Raw genomic sequence first — 24,513 nt, forward strand, 5'->3', positions numbered from 1 at the left:
TGAAACTCAAAGCACATGTGAAGGAATTCTTTTCGTTTACCATGTGTTTAACATTTAACTCTTATAGTTGGTATTCTGTAACAGCAAACGGCACAGTAACTTGTTTATAGATAACTTTCATTTGCCACAGGCTGTACAAGAAAATCAGGGGTGTTTCCTTTCCCGACGAAATGAACATTGTTGGTTTTAATGTTTTGTGAGAATCCCTCTGAATGTTCGAAACTCTTGCTTCTAATCTAAAACTGACTGGAAAAGCTGTACCATATCTTCACATAGAGTACATCATCCTCTTCTCAACTAGTTGAGAAGAGGATCAAAAGCACCTCTGCTAGTTGCATTCAAGTGCACTCCATTGACCCTCAATTGCAACAATTATCAATCCATCTTTGCCGCAATTCACCAAATTTGTCGTTGCAGCTATCAAATTTATAATTGAGTATTCACTGGTGATTCCATCGATTAATCAATTAACTGGATAAGAATGGATTTTGTATTATTAATATCATTAACCTGCGATTGGCTGGCAACCAGTTCAGGGTGTACCCTGCCTACTGCCCGAAGCCAGCTGGGATAGCCTCCGGCACCCACTGCGACCCTTGTGAGGAGTAAGCGGTTCAGAAAATGGATGGATGGATGAATATCATTAACACGTATGTGAGCTGCATGTATTATTTTTGTCCACTTTGGCCCACTATCCTCACGTATTTGTGACTTTGAGTGTGCCTGGATTTCAAATGCAGGATCTGGCCTGGTGAGTGATGTGGGTGTCAGCTAATGAGAGTGTAGAGTTGTCTGGAATGTTAACTTGTGAACCCATTCACTGGTTTATGTGAGCTATGGCCATCAGGGAAAGTGCACAAGCTGCTGTGGCTATGCTAGGTTATATTATGATGCACTATCTTGTGTGGGTGATCATGTCCTGTATGTGCTACTGTGGTACACATTGCATTTAATTATTTTCCTTGTTAATTCATAAACGTTAGCCATCCTGTCTGGAGCAGCTTGTATCTCACTACAAAAGCAGCGTAAACTTACTAGGTACTGAAAGTACAACAGAATACTTAGAAATAATAATGTTTCTCTATAGCACATTTTTTTTCATGGTTGGTCTATTTCTTGGAAATTTTGTAGCGTGCCCTTATTGTCTGCATCTGACAATTCTGATGAAGGCAAAATTAATCAGCGTGAAAGTTACATTGTGACCTTTTCTGCAAAATTTGGAACACAAGTATTGACATTCTTCTCAAAATGATTTTGCAAAACCACTCTGTGCTAATTTTCACACCTACAGCATCATTTAAATGGTGTTGTTCGCATCTTTTTTTTCCTTTCATGCTTGTTCACACAGTGCACAAAGCAAGTGTCAAAAAGGACCAACAGGTGTAGAGGTTGAGCGATGAGGGTGCAGCACTTGTGACCTTCGGAAAGTGGCGAGATCAGAGAAAATCTTGTTAAGTGCTGACTGCTGACCTACAGTAGCAGTATCTTCAAGCATGTCCCATCTTTGGAAGAGAAACTTGTGATATGTCTTGGGGTAGGAGGGTTTGAGAGGAATTGTACATCGAGAACATGCTCAGAGGTTTTATACACAATAAACTAGTTTAGTCTGTCCAAAAAGGGAACTGCAATTTTTGTAGATAGTACTTTATACAAAATTGTGTACTGTTGAATACCATTTGTTAACTGAACACGTCAGTTAACACTCAATCATTTTCGTCCAGTCTCTTCTCATTATCGAAATTGTGTCTCTAATAATGTTGCCATCGAATATCATATTTATCTTGTCTCGTTTTTTGTCATGAAAAAGAGGTGTCAATGAATTTCGGCATCATGGTTAACAAAAACAACACTGATTGAGTCCTCGTCTGGCACCATTAACTTCCAACTGGTTTGGAAATGTCAGTTTTTGCTGCTGTGTTGCTGAATCAGATATTTTTGAGTTAGTGCTTCTAGATTGGTTCAGTCAATCCAGCGACACAAACCAGACAAGAAGGAATCGGGATAAGTGACAGAGATGGAAAATGATCTATATTTAGTGTCTGTAAAGCTGTTTTGATGGCGAGGAAGTGGGTACGTAGTGCAAGCATGATGTTGATTACACGCCTACACATATCACCCAGTCTTGCGTTCCCTGAGGCTGACAACCACCAGTTTTAACAGACAGGATTTATAGCTTCATGTTGTGACTCTGGCAGTTGGGAAAAGTAAACCCGACAAGCAACAAACAGACACTGTGCATTCAAAAAGGCTGCAAGATGTCGCACAGTTGCTATTTTGTGTATCAACTTTATAACTGTATGGTAAGCAGTAGAGGTGTGCTCAAAAAAATCGATACGGCAATATATCGTTGCGGGCCTCATGACAATACATGTATCGATACGCAGGCGTCAGAATCGATATTGCTCGTTAACTTTAAATAGGCAGTTGACATTTGCCTTTGCAGCTTGCATTGTACCTAAAAAAATAAAAACCAGCAGCGTCTTTGAAGTTAATTGGCTTCAATTAATGCAAAAATAGCTCACCAGTGATTGGACACTGCGTCTTGCGAATAAAAATTAAAGCAGAGGAAGAATATCAACATTTATTTATTTATAAACTTACTCAATGTACCAATTTTCCTATATTTTGTTAAAAAAAAAACGAAATAAAATGTGTTAAATGTTTTTATTTCCCCAAATTTTTCAGATAAGCACATTTTATTTTTATTTTTATTTTTTTCCTTTATTTTTTTTTTTTCTAAGAGCTCAGAATTGTTCATTCGGTAGTCTTACCGATCCAACGTCTTATCATCATTGCTCTTTTTTGTGTGTGTGTGTGTGTGCGTGCGTGCGTGCGTTTGCGTGCGTGCGTGCGTGCGTGCGTGTGCGTGCAAATACATATAAATTTATACTCATTAATTCACCTAAAGCCTTATAAATATCCCATTACCCTTCGCCTTAACCAGGTACTTCAGAATCTTGCCAGAGTCGTGAAGTTTAAATGGTCAGGAGACCAGAGAAAAGGTCAGAAAAAAATAAAGAGAAAAGAAAGATAAATCAAAGTGAAATCCAGCACCGACCAAACACTTCCTGCCTTCCCCATGATTACAAAATCAAAGTCTTACGCCAACCCCGGAAGCCTCTAAATTCCAGCAAATTTAGCGAGATCTCAAGAGACCAGAGGAAAAACTAAAGAGAGGAAGGAGGGAAGGATCGGTAAGGCAGAGTGAGATCCATAGACGCCAGTACATCCAATCCATCAAAGTGAAATCCAGCACCAACAAAACCCCTCCTGCGTGGTTACAAAACCAGAGTCTTATGCCAACCCCAGAAACCTCAAACTTCCAATAAATTGAGATCTCAAGTGACCAGAGGAAAAACTAAAGAGAGGAAGGAGGGAAGGATAGATAAAGCAAAGTGAGATCCACAGACCCAGCACCCACTGATTCAAGGGGCTGTGGGAGGGAGAGGCGACTTCTGTTGAGTTTCAGTAGATGCTGGTGCGACGGATCTGGCATGCATAAGGACCACCACCAAAGAAAGAAGCCGTCAACCGCGGTCCAGCAAAGCGAGCACCGCCCCCCCCCCCCCCGAAATCCCCAGGCCGCGGCAGCACCAAGGCCACCCCCAAACCACCCGAGCGGACACCGGTCCGACCCAGACGCCCGGAACACCCCCGCCCCAGCCCCGGCCCACATCCCCGAGCCCAAGGCCGCAGAACGAGGCCCAGCGGGCCCCCACAGCGCCCCACCGGTCCCCAGCCCCCATCCCCCCACGACCCCCCCCGCACCCCACCCAAACCCGCCACCCGCCACGACCCAGGCCCCACCACCCCCGGCCCCCAAACCCCCGAACACACCCCGACCCCCAACACCCAACCCCCCACCCACCCATACCTCCACCCCCCCCAAACAAGCCGCCCCCGACGACCGCCAACCCCCCCGCGAACCCGGCCCCCCGTGAGACCCCCCCCACCCCACCCCCACCCCCGGAAACCGGCACCGGGTAGCAGCGCAGAGAGGGAAAACGTGCCCACCCCACCTCCAGCCGTGCGAGAGTCACCCAGCGGCGGGAGGGGGGAAGCGGAGGAGGAAGCACCAGGGGAAAAGGCGGAACACCAGAACACCGAGCCCGGTGGGGAGAGGCCCCGGTCGTCACGCCAGCGTACTAGTGACACCTAACCCTGTTACTGAGTCCGCCAGCTCGCTGACTGGCGAGCTCTACCCTTACACCGTGAATGTGGCCCCCACCCAGTGTATATACAAGTGTGTGCGTGTGGTGCATTCAAATTGGGAGCAGGTGAGTCGGAGCAGAGGGAAAAAATTTCCCCTACTCCGACACGCCCGCATCCCCCCAAAAAAATGAATATGTATATGTGTGGTGCATTAAAAAAGGAAATGGAGGGACAAAGTGGTGGGGCAGGGACACAGATGGGGGGGACCACAGCGCTGCCAGGCACTGCAGTCCATCCCCTCTGATGGCTCCCCGCCCCAACTCACCCCTCCCCTTGGACATGAAGTGCATTAAAATTCGAGGGGAGTTGAAGGGTGAAGACGGTGTTTCCACCCTTCCCCACCCCACCAAGAAATGTGTTGTGTGCCCTATGTGTATATTTACAAAGTGTATAGTGCAAAACTAGTGAAGTGAGTAAGAGGAGCGACCAGCGGGGCCTCACCAACCCGGCGGGTGTAGGTGGCACCCCCCCACCACCCCACCCATCTGGCACCACAATAGGCGGACCGCCAGCGCAGCAGGGCTACTGGACAGCCCACCGGCCACCGGAGCCGCCTGGGGCGCCAGGAGTTCTACCGGAGTGGGGCAGGCCTCAAACCCCCGCACGGCCGCCCGGGCCGGGGAGGGAGCCCCAGGCCCAGGGAGAGGGAGGGGGAGGGGGCGGGGGGCAGACAGGGAAGGGGGGGGGGGAGCGGGGGGGAAGACGACAAGAAGGCGAAAGGGCGGCTGCAGGGCAGGAGGGGGGGGGGGGGGGGGGGGGGGGGGGGAGGGCGACAAGGGAAAAGGGACCGGGAGGCAGAGGAGGATGGGCGGGAGGAGGCGAGGAGGGAGAGGTGACGGGGGGGAGGAAGGGGGGGGGGGAGAGGGAGCCACGGGGCACACCAGAGGCCCACCCGCCCCGAACCGCGCCGCCGGGCACGGAGCAGCGGACCGCGCCGGGACGGCACCGCCCCGGGCACCAGGGAAAGCACCCCAACACCGCACCCCACAGGGGGCCCAGGGAGTGGCCAAGACGCAACCGCTACCGAGCAGACAACGGGGGGGGGGGCAGAACCACCCCCGCCCGACCACGGGGGACGGCGTCAAGAAAATTGACTAATTAGCATTAGAGATAGACCGATATGCTTTTTTCAGGGCCGATACCGATTCCGATTATCGGTAGTCAAGGCAGATAACCGATATTTGAAGCCGATATTCATTTGCAGTAAAAGTTAAAATGTTGGCACCAAATTTTTGAATAATGCAAACCCTAACCGTTCTTTACAATGGATTCTCACACTGCACTTTTCATTTTACATCCTTCTATCTGCAATAAGACGTTGGTGGCGGGGGGAGTTAAATGTGGGGGCCAATGTGACATTACCTTTTATAGCATTTGGGATACTTGTAGTTTTATTCTATAAATGTAATATTTTTATATTTTGAAGTAATAGGAGGAACCCTGTCATTCAAAATGTGCATCAGCTGTGGCATTACTTATTACTACAGCAAAAAAAAAATAAAAAAAATTCCATGAGAAAAACTATTCATCCCTGAACACCATACAGTTCTTGTAGACCTTATTATAATTATTGTTATTGTTACCATATAGACAGTTTTGATAAGCTGAGGATCTTAAATCGAGAACAGCAATATCATGCTACTCCTCTCTACAAGAGAACTGTCAAAAGACACTTCATCATGTAGTTTAGTGCCACTTAGGATGCCCCAATCAACGCAGAAAAAGGTAGAGTAAAATAACTTGGTTATAATAATAGTAAGAATAACTTGGTTAAACAGACATTGTTGCGGTGGACCGCTGCCACTTTCTGCTGTTTAATGTGTTTTACACTTATAGACACGTGTGTGTATATGGGCCCACTATTCTCTCACTACTGTACTGTACTGTATCACTTAATGGCACAGATGTACTTGTCTAAATAATAACTGGGCTGCAACATTGCTAATTCACATTAACAAGCACTGTCTTAGCTGTCCACATGAATAGTTACTAACACACGAGAAAGTTATACAACACACCAAACATGAGCTCATTATTCAAAGTATGAGGCACGTAACGAAATTACATCACTGAACATTAATTGCAGCCGACTACGGCCGTAGATGTTACATATTAGTGGCATCCATTGAGAGCATAATGTCCCAACTCACAGCAGACATGACGTGAAAAGAGAGACAAAACAAGCAAATAAGCACACTATACTTTAGTGCACTTCTCTACTAATGCCAAACATACGGAAGAGAACACGTTCGTGTAGTTAAACGGTGTTTGAGACACTTAATTAGTTACGGAGCGGACTTTAACGAGGTGCACAACGAGCTGTCAATCAAATCGACGTCGAAGCTTAAGGCACACAATGGCAAACCAGTGCGACAAATAAACACAATATAAAGTAACTAAACGCTATTTAGTGTCACTGTGGCATCTCACTGCATAATAACCGCTATGCAACAAGTAGTGGACGTGACCACAGAATACAATGTGTGCGTCACGAGAGGTAAATATAATGACATTACTCTACTCTTAACATGGAACTAGACAATATAATAATGACAACTGTTAATATTTGGAACCTTTCTAACAAACATTATTTACTTAATTAAGTGAAAATGTGTGTGATTCCCTCCCCGAGTAGTTCAAGTAGCGAATTAGCTACTGGGTGTTAGCCTACATGCTAAGCTGAACACACCACTGTTAGCTAGCGGGGATTCAATGCAAGGCAATGCAGCTCCATTCATATAGTGCATTTAATACACAACATAATTCAATGTGTTTAGCTTATCATGGTGAAACGATCGGCGGAGTCTCTTCTCTTTTAACTTACCTTCGAAGCATGTGTCTGTCGCGTTGTGCCCGTTGGCGCGTGTGTGACCGGCTACTGTGATACAGGCATACACTACTGATTGGTTCTGGCTCTTGCACGGCTAACCAATCAAATGCTGCTATGGGCGTTACATTGTTGGAGTTGGACTCCATAACAGACAGAGACGCTCTGGGCTGCATTCGAAGCGAAAAGACGGAGTTTTAAATGGATCGCTCATATCGGCCGTCAGATTAATAAAACAGACCGATACCGATATGTACCAATATGTCAAATATCGGCCCCGATTATCGGCCCGACCGATTATCGGTCTATCTCTAATTAGCATGCAGTAACACCAAGTGTTGATGCTTAGTGCCCACTAGAAATAAATCTTAAGGAGTTAGCGAGTAAAGTGTCGTATAGTGTGGTATGCTTGAGCCCACTAGCAGCAACCAGGTTCCTGACTATATAAAAATAAAAACAATCAGATACAAAATACCAAATACAGAAGCAGCGAAAACAGAAGTTGTAACGATGTGGTGGCTCTCGTTAACAGGCAGAATCTTGGCAGGATTAAGTTGCCAAATTAAGATTAAAATATTCTATGTACATAGACCATATTTGTTTAAATCTTGATACTTGATTTTTAGTTAAGGCAGAGATTTTTTCCATTGAGATATAAATTATTAGTAAGTTTAACCAGTGGTCGATATTTAGAGATTGTTTATTTTTCCAATTGACAAGGATTATTTTTTTTAGCAATAGTAAGGGCTATAAATATAGATTGAGATTGTTTACATGGTAGCTCAGTTATTGTTAAGTCACCTAGTAAACACAATCTTGGAGATAAAGGAAGCCTACAGTTTAATATATCAGCGAGCTTTTCCAAGATTTTAGTCCAGAAATGCAGCACTGGAGTACATTACCATAAAGCATGAAGATAAGTATCGGCAGTGTTTTGTGAGCACTGGAGACAAATGTCGGAGTCAGAGAGTCCCATTTTTTTCATCATATATTGTGTAATATATGTTCTATGAAGTATCTTATATTGGATAAGTTGCAAATTTGTCTGTTTGGTCATTTTAAATACATTTTCACAGATTTGGGTCCAAAAGTCTGGTTCCGGAACTATAGACAAGTCTTTTTCCCATTTTAAAGTCGGTAAATACGTTTTATTTGTGTATAAAAATAACTTATATATTTTTGATATTTTCTTTATTGTTGTTGGAGAAAGCTTTATAATATCTTTAGCTAAGACAGGCAGTTGGAGCGTATCCTGAAGTGTTGGGATTTGTTTCTTAACCATCCTTTTAACTTGCAGATAATGTAAGAAATTTCCATTTTTTATTTCATATTTCTGGACCAAGTTTGTATACGATATAAACTTATTATCTGAGAAAAGATGATGAAGGTGTGTAATTCCTTTCTGCTCCCATAAGCTTAAATGGAACGACTGATTATTAAGTTGAAAGTCGGGGTTATGCCAAATGGGAGAGAGCCCACAGGGCGCCAATTGGGAATTTGTAATTTCTAATGCCTTCCACCAGGCAGTCAGGGTGGCGGCTATCATTGGGTTTTTAAAACAATTATGTCGTTTTATTGATTTTGTAATAAAGAGTAAATCTAACAGTCTAAGATTATTACAATCCTTCTGCTCCAATTCCAACCAACAGTTAGTATCTCTGTTGGGTTGTGTCCATAGCACAAGATATTGTAGTTGATTAGCTATATAATAGTACATAAAGTTTGGTGCCTCTAAACCTCCTTTAGATTTACTTTCCTGAAGAGTAGATAGACTAATTTTGGCTTTTTTTTTATTCCAATAGAATTTTATGATAGCAGAGTCCAGCGATTGGAACCAGTTAGACGTAGGTTTAAATGGAATCATTGAAAATAAATAATTAATCTTTGGTAAAACTTTCATTTTTATAGTAGCTATCCGTCCTATTAAAGAGATCGGAAGATTATTCCAGCGCTCCAGATCACTACGGATACTATCCAATAATGGTAAAAAATTTAAATTAGTTAATTCAGTTAACTTTGGTGAAATTTTAACACCTAAGTATTTTAAATTACCTGTAGGAAAGGAGTAGTGTGGATCCTGACTTGTAGGATTCCATGAATTTTCTGTAATAGGTAATAATGTTGATTTTGTCCAGTTAATAGAGCTGTAATTTTAATACTTTGATGTTTTTGCCTATTAATAAATTTTCCCGGTGTGTCTGTGAAAACTGCTCCCTGCTCTGCAGTGAGTACACATTTAAACCAGGCATGCCGCTTGGTGCTAAACCAGAAGAGCTACTAACAAAAACATTTTTTTCACCCAGCATAATAAACATATCCTTTAGGTGTGTATATATATGACTGTTATTATAAAATGCAAGTAAATTAATGAAAAATATCGGGATACGTATCGCCTCGGAGATCATGTATTGGGATACAAATGTATCGCAATACGTATCGTGTCATGACCCCTGTATCGTGATACGTATCGTATCGTGAGATTGGCGGCAATACCCAGCCCTAGTAAGCAGAGGAAACATGAAGCCATTTTTCAGGTTGTTGCACTAGTTCATTATGTTTATCCATCCATCCATCCATCCATCCATCCATCCATTTTCTTGACAGCTTATTCCTCACAAGGGTCGCGGGGGGTGCTGGAGCCTATCTCAGCTGGCTTTGGGCAGTAGACGGGGTACACCCTGGACTGGTTTCCAGCCAATCGCAACCATTATGTTTGCTAAACATTAAAAAAAATAATTGTGAAAGCAGTTTCAATCATTCTTTAAATTAATCATTTACTCATTTTTGAGTATTTTAATGAGGAAAAAGAGCACACCATAATATTGTACTTTATAAAAACTTACATAATTAAATAGAATAAAAGGGAATTTAGCAATTTGCGTCACACTGCATCACTTGAATGGCCATTAGGTGGCTCTTACTGTTTATTGAGATGTCTCAACTCCTCTCATGTCATCAGTACAGGTCAGGACAATTCTTCATAGAGGATAAAGAATATATGACCTAATATATTATCTTTTTGCATGTGTTGTTGCATCATGTGTGTTCAAGCCCGTACCTAATTAGCGTTTGCATGAAGCTTGTATCCTGAAAAACTGTGATTGGCTGTCAACTAATCCAGGGCTCAGCCTGCCTCGCCTGCTCACCTGTGACATTAGTGAGGATGTGTCATGTAACATTGATGAATGAACAAATTACGGGAATATCTTTTGAGAATCCCCTTACTCTCGTGCCTCGAATACAAGAGAGTTTGGTCACTCCTATTTTTGTGGTGAAAAGAGGCCTTCATTGTTTTCCTGGTGAGAGCGAGCATGTGCGTGTGTGTGGGGAGCGCTGGAATGCTGGAGGGGAGCTGTGAGTGACAGGTTTGGACTTCGAAAGGTAGGCGGGGGCCTAGGACACATCGTCTGTGACATCACCACCACTCGGCGCACTGCAGAGGTGGAGTTTCCTTCCTGCAAAGCTGCCACCTTGCAACTAACATTGAAACTGTGCACTACAGATTACTTCTTGCACGGGCAGCCTATCCAATGTGCTTGTTGAATTCATAAAAGTCTTAATTCAACTTGACTAGAGATGAATGTCCACTATGTTAACAATCCTGGTGGACCTGAGGACAATACCTAACATGGTGACCTCAGAATATTTAATAGCTTGAATATTAGTCTTAAGATTCATTCAGAACTACAAGACAGCAGGTTGTTGCTGTTAACATTTCACCGTGTATACTTTTACGTAACGTCTTCTAGTGTTCAGACTGAGACACCACATAAGTGAAATACCTTGCGTTACAGGTTACATAAGGGGGGGTTGCATGCATCTTAGCCTCACTTCACTAACCACCACCAATTCATATTTGAAGGCACCCTATAGCAACATGTGACCCATCCTTTCAAATACGAGTAGTAACAAGTACATTACAGTTGCTCTGTTGTGGTTCCTGCTTGACGGAGGGCAATCATCTATTTATATACTATCTATATTCTATTATGAACATTATCTGTCCTCATGACAGCTTTTCTGTGTTTCCATGGAAATCAGAATTCTTGGAATGTCTCGGCCTTCTTGTGACCTTATTAACACTGAAAAAATGTCAAGGCGACTTGACTTTAGGAAGTTATTCAGGTTGAGTCAAGGCACTTTACAATTGAGTATTTAAGACCATGTGACATTTAACAAAAGCCCTCTATTAATCCACTTTCTAGCACTACACATGTTCAGGGCCACGGATGGCTTGAGCACTTACAACAAACTTAGAAGCATTCATACTTTCACTCTTCAACTGACCCTGCCATGTATGTATTTGGACTGTGGGAGGAAACAGGACCTGGAGGACACACAATCTCCACACTGAGAGATCAGGGTTGAGATTTGAACCCAGAATATTTGACTTTGAAGCAGTGGTTTATCCCATGTCACTATGTTGCCTTAACAAACAACCATTAAAGATTCTTGTGGTTTAATCTTGAGTACAGCAGTCAATCCATGTGTTTGTGTGGTGAAGAATTTAGGGTAGGTGCATGGTGCTTTGAGATACAAATGACCCAACTTGTAAGATAAAAGCCATCATTAGGCAGATTTTTAAAATTTATCGACTCCCTTCACAAGTGTTTATTGCGCATCTCACTTGAAGTTTACTATCAAAATGTACATAAAACCAAGAGAATTATGGTTTACATTGATTTAAAACAACCACCAACCAAGCCTGTTAGCCTAATGCTAATGCAAAAACATAATGGGAAACACCATAGACGGTAGGGCTGCACAATATATCGAAAAAATATCGATATCGCGATATTGGTCCTTGCAATATGCATATCGCAAAGGCATGCAATAAGTTTTATATGGAATTTTATGCTTTTTATATGAATTTGACCAGTCAGATGCTAACTAAAATGTGCATCGCCATTCAATAGTTGAAAATTATCAAGACATAATTACAATTAATGAACTAAGATTACATTAAGGTTGCTTATTTTGTCACATGAAAAATGATTTATTTCATTAGGTAATAAAACTGAAATTTCTTTAGGTACATGTTAAATATCGCAATAATATCGATATCGCTATGTTCAGCAAGTATATCGCATATCGCATGTTTTTCCAATATCGTGCAGCCCTAATAGACGGGCTAACAAGTAGCATGTATCATTTTTGTGGTTACGGATATATGAACACAAATCCTATAGAAACGCATATAGACATATAACAATACTTACAGGTAGGGAACAATTACGAACAATAATCAAATGGATGTCTGTATTATACTGCCACCAGGTGGACAAGGTGCACACATCAGGAGCAGCAAAATATCCACGGAACTGAAGCTAAAAGTGTGACAAACGATTTCATACTTTACATTTATTGTATTTTGTTTATAAAGTACAATTTTATGGAGTCCTATTTTCCTTATCAACACTTACAGTAATAAGTACCGTATTTTCCACACTATAAAGCCTTGTTCACACAGCAAGATTTTAAAATTGTCGGCCGATTTCCAATCTTTGACAGATACCACACGTGAAGAGAAAAAAATCACGGGAGTTCCAGTTTTGAACGTACCGTGCGTGGTGTGCGGCCACACTGCACAATCAACACACTCCACACGAGCAGAGTTCATTCAAGAATGTGACGGGAAGTCTCGCAAAACCTCTCGAGATTAAACGTGGCTACCGAGTCGTCAACATGAGTCGATCCTGGTTTTCAGCCGAAAAAGCGGCATAAGAACAAAAGGTGTTGTTTAAAGGAGTGTAAATGGGCACTGGCAAGACATCGCTTGCCCTCGGCTCGGTGCTGGCGGCGCGGGTTGGCGTCCCACCCGGAGACCACGTTTATTTGTGGAGAATATGTTTATGTGCATAAAAAATAAATAAATAAATAAAAACAGTGTAATAGCGCGAGCACGGACTTTTTGCTGCGTCATGACTGTTTTGATTTTGGATTCCCCACCGGCTTCCTCGCTGGCTCGCTTTCTGATTGGCTGCACGTCACTGTCAATCGGCTGCGCGCAGCAAAGTCGAGCCAAAAAAATCCAACATGTTGGATATGCCCGATTTCAAGTCGGGGGTCCTTCCGAGCGCCGATATTGGGAGGCGCCGTGTGTGGTGAAGATTATCGCTCGCGTCTCGGCGCATCCTTACGATTGTCGGCAGGGGAAATTCGGGGCTAAAATCGGGCCAATTCTCTTGCCGTGTGAACCACGCTTTAGGTGCACCACATTATAAGGCGCACCTTCAATGAATGACATATTTCTTTTCTTTTTCCATATATAAGGCGCTACAGTAGATGCTGGGGTTACGTTATGCATCCATTAGATGGTGCTGCGCTAAAGGGAATGTCAACAAAACAGTCAGATAGGTCAGTCAAACTTCATTCACTTCATAATAGATTACAATCCAGCTTTCTGACAACTCCATTCACTCCCAAAATGAATAAACTGATGTTTTATTATTTTCTCTGAGGTAAAGTATTAGTATTAGCTAGCGATCCAAGATGGCGGGTTCTTCTGCGCATACGCGTCACCGATTGTGCAGGGTCACCGATAGCATCTTGACAGCGAGACCTGTTGCGGGTCAATATTGATCCATATATAAGGCACACTGGATTATAAGGCGCATGGTCAGCTTTTGAAAAAATTGAAGGCTCTTAGGTGCGCATTATAGTGCGGAAAATACGGTAAGTCATTGTTGCCACTAGGGGTGTTAAAAAAAATCGATTCGGCGATATATCGCGATACTACATCGCGCGATTCTCGAATCGATTCAATAATCGGCAGAATCGATTTTTTTTTTTTTTTTTTTTTTTTTTTTTTTTTTTTTTTTTTTTAGGATTCACACCTTGAGCATGGAAGAATGTTATATGAACGGAACATTAAGCCTTAATATTTTATTTTAATGCTGTTCAAACATGAAACAGATTACAACCTCTATAAGACTGAAATTTCAGATAAATAAATAATACATTTTCATATAAATCTTACACTCTACAAGCTTACTGATTAGTATTTTCTAAATTTGAATGAAAAAAAATCGCAACAATCGACTTATAAATTCGTATCGGGATTAATCGGTATCGAATCGAATCGTGACCTGTGAATCGTGATACGAATCGAATCGTCAGGTACTAGGCAATTCACACCCCTAGTTGCCACTATAGGAAAGGTGGCCTGTGTGGTGGGTCAATGACTGACTCATACTTGACATCCTGGTCGCTTCTGATGAGGTCATCTCTGAAAGTATCAGAGGTAAAGTTTACTGGACATGACTCAGCCTTGTGTTACTCGGCAGTTTTTGGTAGATATTCTGAGTCATATTGCACACACTTCTTGGATTGCCCTATAGAAAATCATCCAGGCTAAACTGTAGGGCGAGCAAAGGTAGTGAGGTGCTCCCTCCTGCTGTCTGAGGATGGCAGAACAAGGAATAAGAGGTTGACGGGAAGTGGAGGGGGACTTAACAGGAGAGGACAAACACAAGCGACATTTTTTTTCTCTCGCTCTCGCTCTATGTCGCTTTCATTCAGTTTCATTGTGGTCGTCTGAAGGCACGCAGGGAGTATGGTGCACTGAAGCACAGTGTTGGACACAGTAATACTGATGAATTATTGAACAATGGTGAATGGATGCAACTTGGGCCTTCACGGTACTTGAATGCTGCAGACTGACAGGGGAGTGAGAAGAGATTACCTGCTTCTTCTGCAACTGGCACAGCAAAGAGTTTGAATGCATAATCAAAACTAATGAGAATAAGTAAATATGAATAAGTCAAGATGAGCTATGCTACAATAATATACAGTACAGTATATTATACACAATAGTATATAATATCCATCTTCACCATTATTATAGAATGACTTCACTTTCTTCAATGCCAAAAAAAGCACAGTGCATTGAATTGAAGCAAAAAATGTGTCAAAAATTGTTTCATTTCTATATAATTATGCCATAATGAGTAATGATGATGATGATAAATATAAATGAATAATAATAAGAATAATAATGAGTGCTGGTTTTCTACTTAAAAAACACATTACATTTTTGTTGTTTTTTGAGGGGTAGGTAACTTGGAACATATTAATGGTGTTTCATTCATTTCAATGTGGAAGTATGATTTGAGATAGGAGTTTTTTCAGTTACAAGCATGGTCACGGAACAAATTAAACTCATATCTCAAGGCACAACTGTATTCTAAAATTGACTGTGTAACTTTAATTCAAAAGCCTGAGCCACTTGTATGGCTGAGTGGATGAATTTTCTTTTGATTTAAAAAAAAAAAAAAAAGCTTCAAAACAAGCCCAATTTCCCCGAATTGCTGATGCAATTTTGTTGTATACAGAAGCTAATTCTTTTGAATGCCTGTTACTCAAGTAGGGCTGGGTATTGCCGCCAACCTCACGATACGATACGTATCACGATACAGGGGCCACGATACGATACGTATCGTGATACATATGTATCCCAAATAAGACACATTTTATTTTTATTTTTTAAACAAAATATAGGAAAATTGGTACACTGAGACACGTGCCAAGTTAAGTTTATCAATAAATAAATGTTGACATTCTTCCTCTGCTTTCATTTTTCTTAGCAAGACACAGTGTCCAATCACCGGTGAGCTATTTTTGCATTAATTGAGGGCAATTAACTTCAAAGATGCTGCTGGTTTTTATTTTTTAGGTACAATGCAAGCCGCAAAGGCAAACGTGAACTGCCGATTTAAAGTTAACGAGCAATATCGATTCTGACGCCTGCGTATCGATACGTGTATTGTGATGAGGCCCGCAACGATATATTTCCGTATCGATTTTTTGAGCACACCCCTATACTCAAGTATCTTCACTGTAGTTCTTCTTCATCTGAGCCACAGACTCATGATATGCAAACGCCGTATCCCTTTCCGGTTCCTTAGCTCACTGTAAGTAAGTAAGATGGCTAAAGGTAAAATGGTCTCTTTATAATAAAGGTTCTGTGATACAGTAGCTTTAGATAGCTATATTTGAGCATAGTGTTAATTTACAAACATACATTTTAAAGCTTGCAATAATATAGGACTGCAGCTATCCAATATTTTTTATTATTTAGTATTGTGCATTTCAGGCCGCCATGCTCACATTCTATTGTATTGTATATATTCTATTGTATGTAATTGGTCTATGTTGACAATACTGACTGCATCTATTTCTTTTTGTCTTGCAGTCCTACTTTGTCACGGATTATGACCCCACAATTGAGGACTCTTATACGAAGCAGTGTGTAATTGACGAAAGGGCAGCCAGGTTGGACAGTAAGTGCACCTTTATGATTCACATCTGTATTCGCTTCATGCACTAATGCAATACACATAATAGAATCTATTGGTCTTCAGATGATTGCACTATATGTTGAAATGTGTGCCTGTGTAGTTCTCGACACGGCTGGGCAGGAAGAGTTTGGAGCTATGAGAGAACAATACATGAGGACAGGGGAGGGCTTCCTGCTCGTCTTCTCAGTCACTGACAGAGGAAGGTGAGTGACAGTCCTGATCACGGACGAGTGTGTGCTTGCCTCTTTACTGTCTTTGTGCACACATGTCTGTTTACTCTTCAGTTACGCCCTCTTACTAGGGCTCCGACTGCCAGAACCATAAAACTTCTCATTCTGCAGTCGCTCTCTATTGTTCGGGTCTTTTCTTTTGTTTTCCACACTTGAGTTCAGCAGTGTTGACAAAGACATTCTGAATGTTTGTTTACTCCAACGGTAAAGTCATAATCAGGGGTCAAGGAGAATAAATCAACTACAGTGAAGTGTTTAAACAAGCTAATACAGCATACAGTCAACAGCTACTTCATTAGGTACACACTGGGATGTAGTGAGAGCCAATACTAATACCAAGAAGTTATTTATTTACATAATTACATTAGACACAGTTAGCAAGAGTACTTGGAATGGTACAAAACTTCCAACTTCCGTGTTACTTTTTCGAGGGTTGGACCCATTCATTTTGGCGAGGATCTGAAATGTAGGAATTTATATTAAGTAATAAATTAAAACCCATAAAAGTAATATTGGCATCTGGAAAGTAGCTTGCTACATACCAGATAAAGAATGCCATTGATTGTTTTGTTTTTGTCCTTACTTTTGTTGACATTTCAGCTTTGGTGGTGATCTGCGCTCCACATTACTAAAGTAAATCTAAGTTAAGGTGTTCACTGCTGTGGACATTTTTTTTTTTTGTCTTAGTGAACTGGAATCCAACTGTTGACAGACAAAGTGAACTACATTTTTCAACGGTTAGTTGTGGAAAAGGGTTTCACCCAACGTGTGTGTGAAATGCAGCTTCGTAAACCACTGTAATGACTGACAGTTGCCTGTAGGTGGCAGTTTCTCAGCTCTTAGGATTTGAGATCAACACAGCTTTTGAGTAGATGATAAAAATTAGGGGGTGGAAGTCAAACAAGTCTAGACACTTCACACTAAAAAACGATTTGTACAGGATGGCTCAAAACAATCTGCCCCTTTTTACTTTAGCCAATTTTCTCCATAGGTGTGAGAGACCTATACATTTTTTTTCTATCCAAATCACACTGAAATCACAATTACTTTACTGCACTTTATTGAATATTTAATCATATGCTCAATCTAGGGCTGTCACTAACGACTTTTTTTAAAATCGACTCGACTTCTCTTATTTTTAACGACTAATCGACATTATTATTATTTATTTTTATTTATTTATTTATTTATTTTTTATTTTTTAACGATTTGAGGCCGCAAATGTTGAAAATGTGTTGAATTGAGTGGATAATCTGTATATAAAATCCATTGTTCCTTATATTTCCTGTACAATAATAGTCTTCAATTTAGTCTAACTGCGGCGCGCCCACACGCAGCCACGCACGCAGTCACGCACATACAACTTCTTCATGCCCTTCCCTTAATTTCAGTGTTGTATGGTCATTAAAACACAGGCGATGGTGGTTGGTTGTTTGTTAGTTGTTTGCCGTGACCAGCAACTGATCACCGAGTGTTATTTCGTCATGCCGATGGGATTTTTTATTTTTCATTTTTTTGCCACGCCGAGGGTAGTTATTTATTTATTTATTTTTTTAACGCCGAGGGGAACAAGCTCTTCTTTCGCGACCAAGATGGCGTGGCTTTGCGATTCAAGCCGTGTTTGTGAAGGGGGTTATTCTGTCACGGTGAGTGGAAAAATGGAAAAACTTTGCCTACGTTGCCGCGAAACGCTAAGCTAACTCCGAGTGAAATGTGTTTGACTCGACAAAACGGCCATAACGGCGCCGCAGCGAACTGGTCGTGCACATTTGTGTTATTCATATACGCTTGTGAATGTCTATAATCAATCCTGGTATTCACGGCAGGCCAAGAATTTTCGTTCCGAGTGTTCACGGCAAAATAACGCTCGCATGAATTTTGCCGGTCGCAGCAAAATAAGTAACTGCTGACTAATAAAAAGTGACTGTCACACAATTAAGCAGCTGCCAAGTGCCACACGAGGGAGCGAACTAAATGACAATTAGTCTTGAGTATTTCTGTAACATTATTGTTGTGTTTACCTTTGTCTATCCGTGACGCGCTGAATCCATGTTATTGCTCCGGTATCCATGAACCGTGGCGTCAATTTGGCCGTCCCATTCACTCGGCAGTCATGCCGCTGTACTGATCCATGAGCATTTAAAAGTCCCGGTGTATCTTTGCAGTTTTTACAGACTTTTTGAGGGTCGTTGTTCACCTCACCAACCAAGCTTGGCAGTAATAACGTGCATGGTGGCTTGGTGACTCCGATCCATGTCGTGCTCTCTTCCACTCCCAAATGTTTAGAAGAGCCTGTACCTCTGTCCTCTTATCCATTCGCTTTTCCTCCATTTTAAAATAGTGCAACCAATGAGGACATAATCTTAACTAATAAATATTGTAAATACTGTACATGTACACTTGCAGTAAAAGAACTGTATGCGCAGTTAGGCTAATGGCGGCTGTGCAACACACTTCCAAATTCAAACAACCAATCAGACCAACCAAACAGGAGTCATTTAAAAAATAAATAAATAAATAAATATTACTCTGTCCGCCTTCTTCTCACTGAAGTTTGCAACACACTCTGCGCGGCGGCATAAAAGGTCCATGTGAAACATAGACGGCGACGGCGCAAACATGGTTCTGGGCGAAGCGTCGACTTAAATTTTTCCCGTCGACCTAGTCGACTTGGGCGACTTTTTTTCCCAGCCCTAGCTCAATCCGATGCTGAATGACAGCAGCAGTGCAAACGTTGAAATGTTCTCATTCTCTTGGATTTGCATCACTTTGTTTCTCAAGGATTTGCAGCTTGTAAGGAAACAATTTTAAACTATTATGAATGACTTTTTTTGCACAGTAGCCCTTGCGATGCCAACTTCTTGGCACAGTCATCTTGATGACTTTTGTGATGACTGTTGAAGCTGTCTAAACATTAGCCGGTGTTCTGACAGTAACTTGCTGCTCTGACAGTAACTTGCTGCTATGACCCTTATTGGCATTTCCCTACTAAATGTCTCTATAATGTTCATACTTTTTCTGCATGGAACCGTTCTCACAGTGAATTCCCTCCGAAATGCATTTTGTAGTTACAACCACTATATGGTTGAAAAGTAGCTTTGAATCCATGTCCTTTTGTGCACTGTAAGTGGATATTCTTTGTACATTTCGGTATCACAAAAATTTCCATAGTCTTGTTAACAGCAAAACTAACAGCTGCCTTCACCAATCTCTTTCTTGCCCATATGGTAAATTCTCTGCTCATTATTAGATTGTGCGTATTGATGTCTCCAATGAGTGAATATGACTCTTTCTGCAAAAACGTGACGTCAAAGTTGACATTTCCACTCACCTATTTCACAGGTGTGGTATATTATTGATACAAGCCACTGTCTTTGTGTTCGTACTTAGCTGTCAACTAAGCTGACACCCCCACCCCCACCCCACACACACACACACACACTCCCACTCCCTCAGCCCCCCCTCAGTCAATGTTTATGTTGTAAACAGTCTTTCCTTCCTCCATTAATACTAGTCAAGTCTTTCCAGATTTGCTAGGTGTGACTTCTATGTGGTTTTGTGTCTGGAATGTCAGTTCTACCTCACCCAAATTCTTTAAATGTGTACAATTTATTCAAACACAATTGTTAATGTATTGCTTTGCACCTGCTCTCACTCACTTGCGCTGAAAAATCGGAGATAACATCACTCCGAACAAAACAAGACTTGTCTCACAGTTCTCCAAAATTTAAGCTTCAGTTCTCCAAAAATTAAGCTTACTGTAAAAGTGTGATTTAAAACAAGAGAACTAAACATTGTATATTTTAACATCAAACCATATCATTTTGTCCAACGGAAGTCTGATAGCTTTATGTTAGCATAAAGCTACCATAGGAAATTAGCATTAATGCTATGTTATTTATACCAAATTTAAAGTAACAGCTACTTCAGCAACTCACGGCCATATACTGTGTTCTCTCTGCTCTGTTTGAACAATGACTGATCTTAGTTGTTGACCTTCTCTTACTTTTTTTTTTTTTTTATCTTGCTCTTAATTGTGCTGCCTCTACGTAAAGTAGAGCTCAGTGCTGCTCGGGATGTTTCCATGCAATGTGCTAATACAATGACAGTGAAACTCTAAATTCAGACTTAATTGCAAGGCCAAGTCAGACTTCAGACCCAAGCAACAAATGAGAAAGTAAATTTATTTGGAGGTATGTGTACTGTGCTGCAGTCTTTCTTTTTTTTTTTTTTTTTTGGCTCACGCTTGCAAGACCTTCAGTCAGACTGACAATCGTGGTGCCCCCAGCTCCCAGGTGATGGCTGTGTGGGTGTGGTTTCAAGCGTGTGCGTATGTACATAAGTTTGGATACACGTGTCATTGCAAAAGCAACGTGTCATCCATTTGCACTGCAGCGTACCACTTTAACACACCATGTTGTGTGTTTCACAGCTTCGAAGAAATCTACAAATTCCAAAGACAAATTCTGCGAGTCAAAGATAGAGATGAATTCCCAATGATCCTCGTAGGGAACAAAGCCGATCTGGAGCTCCAGAGACAAGTAAGCCTCACAGATTACACATCTCTCCTGTGTGATTATCTGACGAGATAATGTGAACCAATCAGCACCATTCACATGTGCATATTTGAGGTGGAAGCGGGCGTTGCAGCTGCAGCTAGCTGCTAACAGACAGGATGTGAGCATAAAAGAGCAGCTGGAGAAATGGTGATGTCAGGAGGGCAGGATGGATGGAGAGAAAAAGTGTGCTGAAATTGGGAATTTTCTGGGTGTTGGTACACAGCCACTCTGTGAGTCTACAGCTCCCTCGCATGGTGAAAAGAAGCTTTACAGGCACAAATTACTTTTCAACATGAGTGTTTATGTTTTTAGTATGTGAAGCCTGGTGTGCTTCGAAAGGCTACTTGCAGGTTATAAAATGTAATGTATTCATCGTATATGTACTCAGGATAGATTTTTGCTTATCATTTGTTTTCAAGTTTTAAATTGTCAGTCTCCAAATTACACAGAAGTCTATTTCAGTTAAACTTTAGGCAAACTATGTGAAGTATCAAGATTCTTCAAGAATATCAAATGAATGCTCAAACGGATTTCCATAATTATGTGTAGTGTAACCACACAAAAGGCATGCTACTAATTTAATACCTAACCAAGTTGTTTTTCATTGTTTTTAAGTAATCATTTAAGAGCGGTTCACAATATTTTTCTTGTTATAGCACAATTCTCAAATATAAGTGCAGTAATGTATTGACAAATATTTACAACCTGAAATGTTTAATTTGATACTTTTGTTGTTGTTGTTAGTTTTCTTATCATGTTATGTACTTTAAAAAAAGAAAAGTAGTAACAATAAGTATTGATACTGTTTGCTTTGCTTTGCGTTTTGGGCCCTATGGTTGTCAATATTTACCTGTTTATGTCTCCCTCAGGTAACTCAAGAAGAGGGCCAGCAACTGGCCAGACAGTTAAAGGTCACCTATATGGAGGCTTCAGCCAAAATCCGTATGAACGTCGACCAGGCTTTCCACGAACTGGTTAGAGTAATTAGGTAAGTGCTTTATCTGCAAAGAACGAGCAATTTTAATTTTATTGTTAGCGGAAACAACTTGAGATGCACCAATACCAGTATCAGTGATGATACTGTATGGCTGTACTCATCCTCGTAAAAATGCTCCAATACTACAACACCGATAGTGCTTCACCTCACGTTTTCAAAACCGAGTCCAGAGTAATGAGAAGCAAGCGATTATATGATCATGTATAACTTCACTTGTCCTCTCACAGTTTTTAGAAATCGGGCTCAATATGAGTGAAATGTGTGGCATGACTATTAGAAAAACTTGGGCGTTGAGTCAATGTTATTTCAGTACAGTAATGACAAGTTGTTACTTTGAAAAGTTTTATAATTGATTGAAACTCCATTGTCAACACTTTAGAATAGTCAATATTTAGTAAACGTAACACCCACACACATGTGGACTGACCAATCTAAGGTTTCAACCCAACAGCAGCGATATAATCCATACTGTATTCAATATTCCAAGTTTCAAAAAGTAGTCTCGGATTAAAAAAATAAATAAAAAAATGATGCCTCCCAAAAGGGGTCCATGATTGCTTACAGATGCCACAAGATGGCGGCAGAGCACTTAAACCGCTGTCCATTTTGATTTATTCACTGTGGTCTGTACCAAAGCAGACAAAGAAGAAACAGCCAAGCAACATATCCATGCATCTAGCATGTACATCATCATGAGTCCATGGTACACAAATCACCATATTCAGCACTTAATTTCTTCAATTTAAGCCACCTTCACATGAGGCTCACGAAGATTATTAGCTAGCATACAGGACTGTCTCAGAAAATTAGAATATTTTGATAAGGTCCATTATTTTCTGTAATGCAATTAAATCAGCAAAAATGCCATACATTCTGGATTCCTGCATTTTTTTTACATTTTTTTTTTACTTGGTCTGAGGAAATATTCTAATATGTTGAGATATTTGGCTGAAAATGCCATAATCAGCCATATTAAAACAATAAAAGGCTTGCAATATTTCAGTTGATTTGTAATGAAACCAGAATGTATGGCATTTTTCCTTATTTAATTGCATTACAGAAAACAATGGACTTTATCACAATATTCTAATTTTCTGAGACAGTCCTGTACTAGCCCATTTAACACGCTAGGACAAACTGACGTGATTAGAAATTTTAATAAATGTTAGCAAAGTCGACCACATAAATAAATTAAAGCTAACAATAGCAACGCTAACATTTCATCAGATGGCACCAAAGTAATTTATATTTGCTTTGCCTTAATATTTATTTCAGATACCATGATCCCCAGTTGCTTACAGATGTCAAAAGATGGTGGTAAAGCATTTCAAATGGATATTGGTAATCCATTTGGATTTATTTACTGTAATCTATAGCAGTGCAAACTTTGAATAATCAGTAAGGCAATGCATCTAGCATGGACACAATCATGAACTCATGGTACCTTATACAGTAGTTCAATTATTCAAAAAACACCTTTACATGAGGCTCGTATGTACAATGAACTGTTAAAGTAAATTAAAAATAAGTTTGCTCTCTTCTCTCCAAACTCCCAGGAAGTTCCAAGAACAGGAATGTCCACCGTCGCCAGAACCGACAAGAAAAGAGAAAGACAAGAGTGGCTGCCATTGTGTGATCGTCTGAGTTGGCCTTATCACTGTAACTCATGCAGCTACTCTCTGTTGCCCTGCCCACTCTGCCTAAACATCACATCCCGTCGTGGATGACTGACCGCTGCCTTCTCCACCACGTGCATGACTCCAGACAGCTCTCCCTCCCATCTCGGGGATACTCGGACTCGGGGTCGCTGTGCCCAGGATGTGACTGGACGAGTGGCGATGCCAAAATTGAAACAAGACACCACTCTACCTTCAGCCATAACCCGATTCACATGACTAAACATTGCCTTCTAAATCAGCCTGACCAATTCATGTTTTGTACTCGGAAGGACTTCTCTTGCCTTGTAGTGATTTGTACTTGCTGCCGAGATTGAATGAAACAAACAAAAATAAATAAATTAAAATATATATATATATATATATATATATATATATATATATATATACAGAATGTTCCTTTCAAGTGTCTGACAGAGCAGAGAGATTATTTTATGAAGCTTTGTGTATGTTGTGCCATCTTTTCTCCCATGTGCTAATCTGCTACTGTACAGAAGTGAGATTTGTCGTAATTTTTAAAGTATTTCTAATGACTATTAAATCACCACAGTACAGTGTGTGAGGTTGGTTTTGCATATATGAAAGTGACTATATCATGATGTATATATAAATGATGCCTAGACAAGCCCTTAAAAGCTACGATGATGCGTTTAGATTTTTTTTTTTTGTCTTCTGCTTCTATCTCAATTGCCAAATATAGAATGTCTGAAGTG

General features: G+C 40.9%; 1 protein-coding gene across 1 annotated transcript in view; it reads left to right on the forward strand.

Moving 5' to 3' along the window:
* Window positions 1–24,513, forward strand: part of rras2 (RAS related 2) — a 49,860-nt gene extending 25,347 nt beyond the window's left edge. The window contains exons 2-6 of the mRNA XM_077518335.1: window positions 16,233–16,320; window positions 16,439–16,541; window positions 21,001–21,109; window positions 21,997–22,115; window positions 23,681–24,513. Of these exons, the coding sequence (XP_077374461.1) occupies window positions 16,233–16,320; window positions 16,439–16,541; window positions 21,001–21,109; window positions 21,997–22,115; window positions 23,681–23,768 (507 nt within the window). The 3' untranslated portion in view covers window positions 23,769–24,513. The remainder of the gene's footprint in view (window positions 1–16,232; window positions 16,321–16,438; window positions 16,542–21,000; window positions 21,110–21,996; window positions 22,116–23,680) is intronic.

This window comes from Festucalex cinctus, chromosome 4, assembly GCF_051991245.1.
Source record: "Festucalex cinctus isolate MCC-2025b chromosome 4, RoL_Fcin_1.0, whole genome shotgun sequence".
Lineage (NCBI taxonomy): Eukaryota > Metazoa > Chordata > Actinopteri > Syngnathiformes > Syngnathidae > Festucalex > Festucalex cinctus.